The sequence below is a fragment of the Teleopsis dalmanni genome, chromosome 2 (assembly GCF_002237135.1).
Source record: "Teleopsis dalmanni isolate 2A chromosome 2, ASM223713v2, whole genome shotgun sequence".
In the NCBI taxonomy this organism is placed as follows: Eukaryota; Metazoa; Arthropoda; class Insecta; order Diptera; family Diopsidae; genus Teleopsis; species Teleopsis dalmanni.
Window position 1 is genome coordinate 200776108 of NC_051847.1, and position 6846 is coordinate 200782953.

General features: G+C 33.1%; 1 protein-coding gene across 1 annotated transcript in view; it reads right to left on the minus strand.

Moving 5' to 3' along the window:
* Positions 1-1570, minus strand: part of LOC119676562 — a 4565-nt gene extending 2995 nt beyond the window's left edge. Inside the window, exon 1 of the mRNA XM_038087801.1 lies at positions 91-1570. Coding sequence (XP_037943729.1) covers positions 91-1570 — 1480 coding nt within the window. The remainder of the gene's footprint in view (positions 1-90) is intronic.
* Between the last annotated feature and the right edge of the window lie 5276 nt (positions 1571-6846).

Sequence of the window (6846 nt, forward strand, 5' to 3'; positions counted from 1 at the left end):
TGTTGACAATTGGTTGAATAATTTGAGCAGCTGAAATTTTGTCTGCTTTGAGCAGTTCGGGGGCAATATTGTCCGGGCCAGCGGACTTACCTGCTTTAAGCTGAGTTATTGCTGCCTCAATTTCACTGATGTTAGGTACATCTGTGTTTATATCGTTGCGAGCAACATGTTCGTGGTGTCTACTACATAGTTCCTGCTGAGGATAGGTGTTGTTTCCCGCTAGGAGATTTCTGTAGTGATCTTCCCAAACTTTTAACTGATCTTCGGTAGAGTGTACTAGTTCGCCCCTGGTATTTTTTATTGGCTTTGCAATCCTGTGTTTACGTCCCACCATAGCTTTAGTGATGTTGTGTAGGTCTTTGAGCCTATGTGATTCGCTTGCTTTTTGGGCTTCTGTTGCTAAATTGTCGAGCCATCTGCGCTTATCGGCTCTAGCGCTGCGTTTAACTTTGCGGTTGGCAATACTGTAGTTGGCTTGTGCCTGTTGCTTTGTTTGGCGCGTTCTTGCCCTGTTAACCTTTTCTTTTTCTCCTTTGCGCGCTTTTATAAGATTCCATGTATGTTCGGTGATCCACGGATTATTTTGACGTTGAGGAATACCGACACTTTGTTGTGCTGCTTCAGTGAAGGCACATTTTGCTTGTTCCCAATAAGTTTCGGCTTCAAAGATTTCTTCTTCTAGTGGCAAGGGATTAGGGATTTGGGCCGATAAAAGAGATTGATAGTTATTTTGAACAGTAGGGTTGTCGAGTTTGGCGAGGTCGAACCGTTTCCTTTTGAATTGTGGCTTTCTAAAGACCGCATTTAATTTGAGTTGTATTTCACCGATTAGTAGATGGTGGTCAGAAGTCATGTCTGCACTTCTTTTATTTCTGACATCACATAATGAATGTCTCCACATTTTGCTGATGGCAATGTGGTCGATTTGATTTTCTGTTGCATTATCTGGGGAAACCCAAGTGACTTTATGCAAATGTTTGTGCGGGAAGAGACTACCTCCTATGGTGAGGCCCATGGTGTTACATAATTCATAGAAACGCTCCCCATTATCGTTCATTGTGCCGAGAGCATGTTTCCCCATCACTTGCTTTCTTCCATTGTTATCTGGCCCGATTTGTGCGTTGAAATCTCCCATGACGAGCTTTATTTCACCTCTAGGGCATTTATTTAAAACAGAGTATAGGGAGTCATAAAAATTTTCCTTGATTTGTGGGTCGGTGACTTCAGTAGGCGCGTAACACTGTATGCATGTGAGGGTTCTGGCTCGAGTTTTAAATTTTGCCAGAATTATTCGGTCGCCATGTGGTTGCCATTCTATGAGCGCTTGTTTAGCTTCTTTGGATAATAGAAAGCCTACTCCACTTTCTCTTTTTTCGCCTGTGGCCTTTCCAGAGTATATGAGTGTAGCGCCGGAGGATGTTTTGTATTCGCCGCAGCCATTCCATCTTACTTCGCTTAGCCCGATGAATAAAAGATTGAGACGTACAAATTCACGTTCAAGTTGAGCAAGTTTTGATGTTTCTGCTAGAGTTCTTATATTCCAGGTTCCGAATCGTTTCCGTATTTTCATTCCAATAGTCGTCATCAAAGGGAGCCGTTGGTTATAATTATTTGTTTCGGTTTCAGTAATCGTGTAGATTCAGATGAACGAGTGATTAGCACATGCATCCTATACTGGTACTGGGGCTGCCAGTTAAGGCCACCAGTCAGACCTTCAGACTCGAGAGTCCGAGAAAACGGTGGGCTTCTTAGCGAAGATTGAAGATGCTGTATCTTGCCTACATCCCGGGACGTCATGGAGGAAAAAGACCATCCGGGTCGCGAACCGTTGTGGATTGCTCTTAGCTTCAGATGCTCCTCTTTGACCTTACCGGCAAGGGAGGCCCTACCAGTAGCTACGCTACCGCCGGCATCGCTCTCAGGATCATTGCACCCTACTAAGTACTCGGTACTTGTAGTCTCAAAAATTTATCCACGAATAATGAAATATTAGTATCTAAATTTTCCAAAATTTGAATAAGTTCAAAACCACTGATGATTGGGTATTTGGCAATACAGCTGTATGGACAGTCAAAAATTCAATTAGTTAAAAAATAATAATAAAGAATTGTTGTTGTAATTAACTACTGTTCAAAATACGTCTCGAAAAAAATTTTATTTTATTGGTTTTATATAAAATACTATTTCTATTAAGAAGTGTAATTAATATTTAATTAATTATACATATTCAAATGTTTGAGGTTAAATGCAGTAATTAACATTCGCATTCATAAATTATTCAAAGGACAATGCATAGTGCAAATTTGATAGGATTGTTTAGCTTATACAAAGGACGATGTGCATTCGAGCATATAGTAAAGGCCTTTTGTGAAGTGACATATATGTACATATATATGTATAATATTAAATAACTACAAAATGAATTGTCCTTTTAAACATTGCTGAAAATTAGCTCAAAACATTTCCGATTAAAACACATATAATTGCAAATAATAATTACACATTTATATGCCAACATATTAATTGAAATTGTATTCATTTTAAAGGTACTACATATTATTATACATATGTATATAAATTTATATACAATATCAATATATTTGCCTTATAATTATTTTACAAATATATAGTAGTTTACATACATTCATACATGCATATATCGGCATTTCATGGATGTAAGTCCATAGTAAATTGCATTTCATGTATTTTAGTACAAATGTGCTTCCCTCTATTCCTTTATCCTTTTCAAATATTTATATGTTATTTATTCCATTTATATTTTGATTTCTTCCTGGAGAAATGTCATATTGTTAAATTAAATCGTTGACAATTTTCTGCGTTTTCAATTATTATCAATTTTTCCTTCTAATTTAATTTTGCTTTGAAGTTATTTTTACGTGAATAAATCGTAAGACCATCATTTCATGTGAAGTATTAATTTTTTATATTGACCAACTTTTGATATGTCCTTTTTATTAAATCTATTTTTTTCCATATATAAATTTTGACATTTAAAACAAACAAGCCACACCGGAAGTGAAACCTATTTGACCCTTCAATGCATTTGTCACATTATTTGTGTTCATATTATGACAGTTTGTCTGGGCTTTCTGATATGACAATTTCATAAGACAATTTCAATGTCCAAACCATTGCGGTTCATATCTCACCGCAGGACACCATACCTTTCCATACAATAACTGCTCTTGAGCATGTGATTATTCTATTGTCTTTGAAAATTGGAATCAATTATTGAATAAATCGAAATGTTTTGATTGGTTTCGATTTAATTTTTCTTTTTTATTATTATTATTTTTTTACAATTATTTTTGACATTTTTTTAGTTTCTAACTTATAACTTACTATATTGTACAAAAATGAATGTCTTCAGAACAGTTTTAATTCGTAAGACAATTTAATAAAAGCGTAAAAAGATTTTAATTATTTAAATATTATTTTGTTTATTCTCTTCTCTTAAAACTTTCTTTCTTCTTTCGATGTAAACAAGTAATTTCTAAACTACATCGTTCTTCGGCTGTCTGCCGCCTCTCTTCTCTGATCTTTCTATTATTCTCCTCCATCCAATATCTGCACATGAACATATAGTAATCTTCTATTGTCTTTTAAAATTGAAATCAATTATTAGAAGGCGTTCTTTGTGGTGTGGTAGTATGGTAGAAGTTATTTATGCTCGAATAACAACTAAACATAAACACAGATTTAAAATGACCCATATATATTTTGTACAGATCTTTATATATGAGGAGCTTATAAATCAAATATCACTTTCTTTCAGTGTTTCAGTTATATTTAGGAAGTTTGTCTATTGTATTGGGTCATACACATAAAGAGTCATGTAATATTATCAGCATTCAGTTCACATTTATAAATATAAGTAGCCATCTATCTGTTTCATAGGGACATATATAAGAGAAATTATGTAATTCCACTATTATTCAGTGTCCACATTTCACAATTATAAGCAAGAATAGATCTAATTAGGTTTATGCTGAGATATGAAAATCCAAAGAATATATTATCTACAATGAATTTATCTTAAGCTCTCTTCTATATACTAGCACACATACTAGCGTACATATTAGCAGCGTATTATCGTCCGTATAAATAAAGACTTAGATGTTATTATTAACAATTTTTAAAAAATTTAAAGCTACTTGCAGTAATATATAATATGTTGTTGTTTTTTCATCAAATAAAATGACCAGCAAAACGCAAAAAAAAATTTTTTTTAAAAATTTTATCAAGTTTGAAATTAAAACTCAAACTATTTTCAATCTGAAAGAATGCAAATATTATATGTATGCACTTGTCATTCTTATTCTCTTAGTCTATCACAACATTATCTCTAGTTTATACTACATTTTCGATATCATTATGCCGACAGAATTTTTCCAAATCACAACAAAAACTGCTTCACAGTATGCTACATAAATTGCATTGGTCATTTATATTTTACAACATAAATAAAACGTGCCTACAGATATACGTACAAAGAGATACAGCTATATTAGATATACAAATGGAGAGAGGGATTAAAAATCATATTCCCTCTTATCAGTCTATTACTTTTAAAACAATCTGATATTATAAAATAAATAATTTAATATAATAATTTATTATATAAATTATGGTTCATTTTTTATAAGAATAACCAAAAAAGCTTTCACGACCTAAAAGCACACATATCGTAAAAGCTTTCTAGTTGTTTTTAAAAATACCGTATTACATTTATAAAGCTTTAATAATTAAAAAAGCTCATATTTTCAAAAAGTTTATGAAAGCTATTTGTAATGATTTTCGAATTCGATATTCAACAGTAAATTGCAAAAAACAAATCTAATAGGTTTCTTCTAAAAAGGAATGCATATATTTTATAAAATCTGGTAAACAAAGTGTTAGCACCAAAAACATAGAAATATATGTTTATGTTAGCACAAGATTTTCAGCTTAAAAATATAGCTTGACTGCTTTCTACTACTACTACTTTCTGATTACTTTCGAATAAATTTTCTGTAATTCTAAGCTTATTTTTAGCACTTATTTAAATTCAATCTTAATCCATGATACGAAACTCTTACAGAATTTACTTTTTCCTTCGCACTATTAACTTAAGAGCGACATTGGGCATTTACCTGTCTTATTTTCTAATCCTATGAGAAATTAAATTTTATATTAGCAAAGACAAAATTTATGCCGATATGTGGCATTGGTTAAATTAGGTTCAAAGCTGAATTCATTTCAGACTCCATGTATTCATAACCACAAATCCGCTGCATTATCCTCTATTTCATGTTTTTAAGTAAACATCGACATCTAATAAGAAGTGTCATCTTCCAGTAATTTAATTTTTTTAAGTATAGAGTTTTCTGTCACATCGTGTTTTTTAATTTAAGAACAGTCTGCCAGACTTGAACCAATTTAGTTTCCTTGATAGTTTATTGACGATGCCGACATCAGTTTTTTTAGGCTTTTAGAAGGTCTTTATGTTATGATATTACCTCTAATAGAAGTATTATTATGGCTGTGGTTAAGCTACAAAGTTGTAACAGGCGGACAAATTCAGTAGATAGCACTTGATATTGTTTGGAATATAAATGCTAGTGAGCAAGTTTCACTTAGGGCATCCGACAGGAAATGTAAATCTAAAACCACGGAGTTCACGACCCACAGCTTCGGCTGTGCTGGTCAATTGACAGAATAGAAGCATCATTGTGGCTGCGGTTACAGTCTAATGGTACACGGGTAGAATGACTGTATTTATTACTTTCATTAAATATTGAATTACTTCTTACAACCGAATGCTGTGTCCAAATAACAACAAAGATATTCACACGTATAACATTATCTTCCTTCCTCACAGCATGATCAGACAACAAAGCAATTAGATGTGTATACGTTGGACAATGTTATGATAAGTTGTAACCTTTCGATATTCATTTGGATGTGGTTCGTCATCTACTGGAATGCCGAGATTTTACCAAAAATTCTACTTTTATGGGAGCTAAAATGAAGTAATATGTTCAATGTCTAAGTTCACTGTTTATTTGAAGGTCTTAATATTCTATTATAATTTAATGCATATCTTTGTAAGATAACCATGCATTTTAGTCATAGAGTTGTTATAGCAAAATAGAGTTGTTATCTAAAAATCTTAAGACTGTAATTTTAAAATTTTTAACCGGGACGCATAGTTTCGAATAACAAAGGTAGGCGTTAAAACAAAGCATGTACTGCCATAAATATATCTCTCAAAAATAACTGTAACATAAATCTGAGCAGTTTGTATAACTAAATATAAATATAGAAAACATAATTCCGCGTAAAATATTATTGTTGTTGTGGCCTACAGTTAAAGCAAATAATAAAAGAGGAGTTACATAAACGTACATATTGGGTTAGGATGTGGGTAGGTAATACAAAAATATGAGATAGTATGAGAACGGAGAAGATTATTTCGGAATTAAAATTGATTGGGGATGGGTAGAATTTGAATTTCAGTCACCCAGATTTAAGGCAGAGAAAACTAACGACTTCAATGTGGCAGGTTCAATGTGCATTAGGGCAGAACAATAGATGGGCAATATTAAGGAGGATGGGGGATAGAGCTGCCATTGGATGAAACATTGGGTATTGATGTTTTTGTTTTTGTGTCTGTTTCTATTTCTGTTTGTACCTGTTCAGCATGCGGGTATATCCTGATCTCAATTAACCTAGGACAGCTCCTGCTACACGGAACAACGCCTTGTACTTCCTGGAATATGTTTTGACGGGGGCCTATTGACAATGGAAAAACAGATAACCATATCATAGGGTGTAAAACATTTC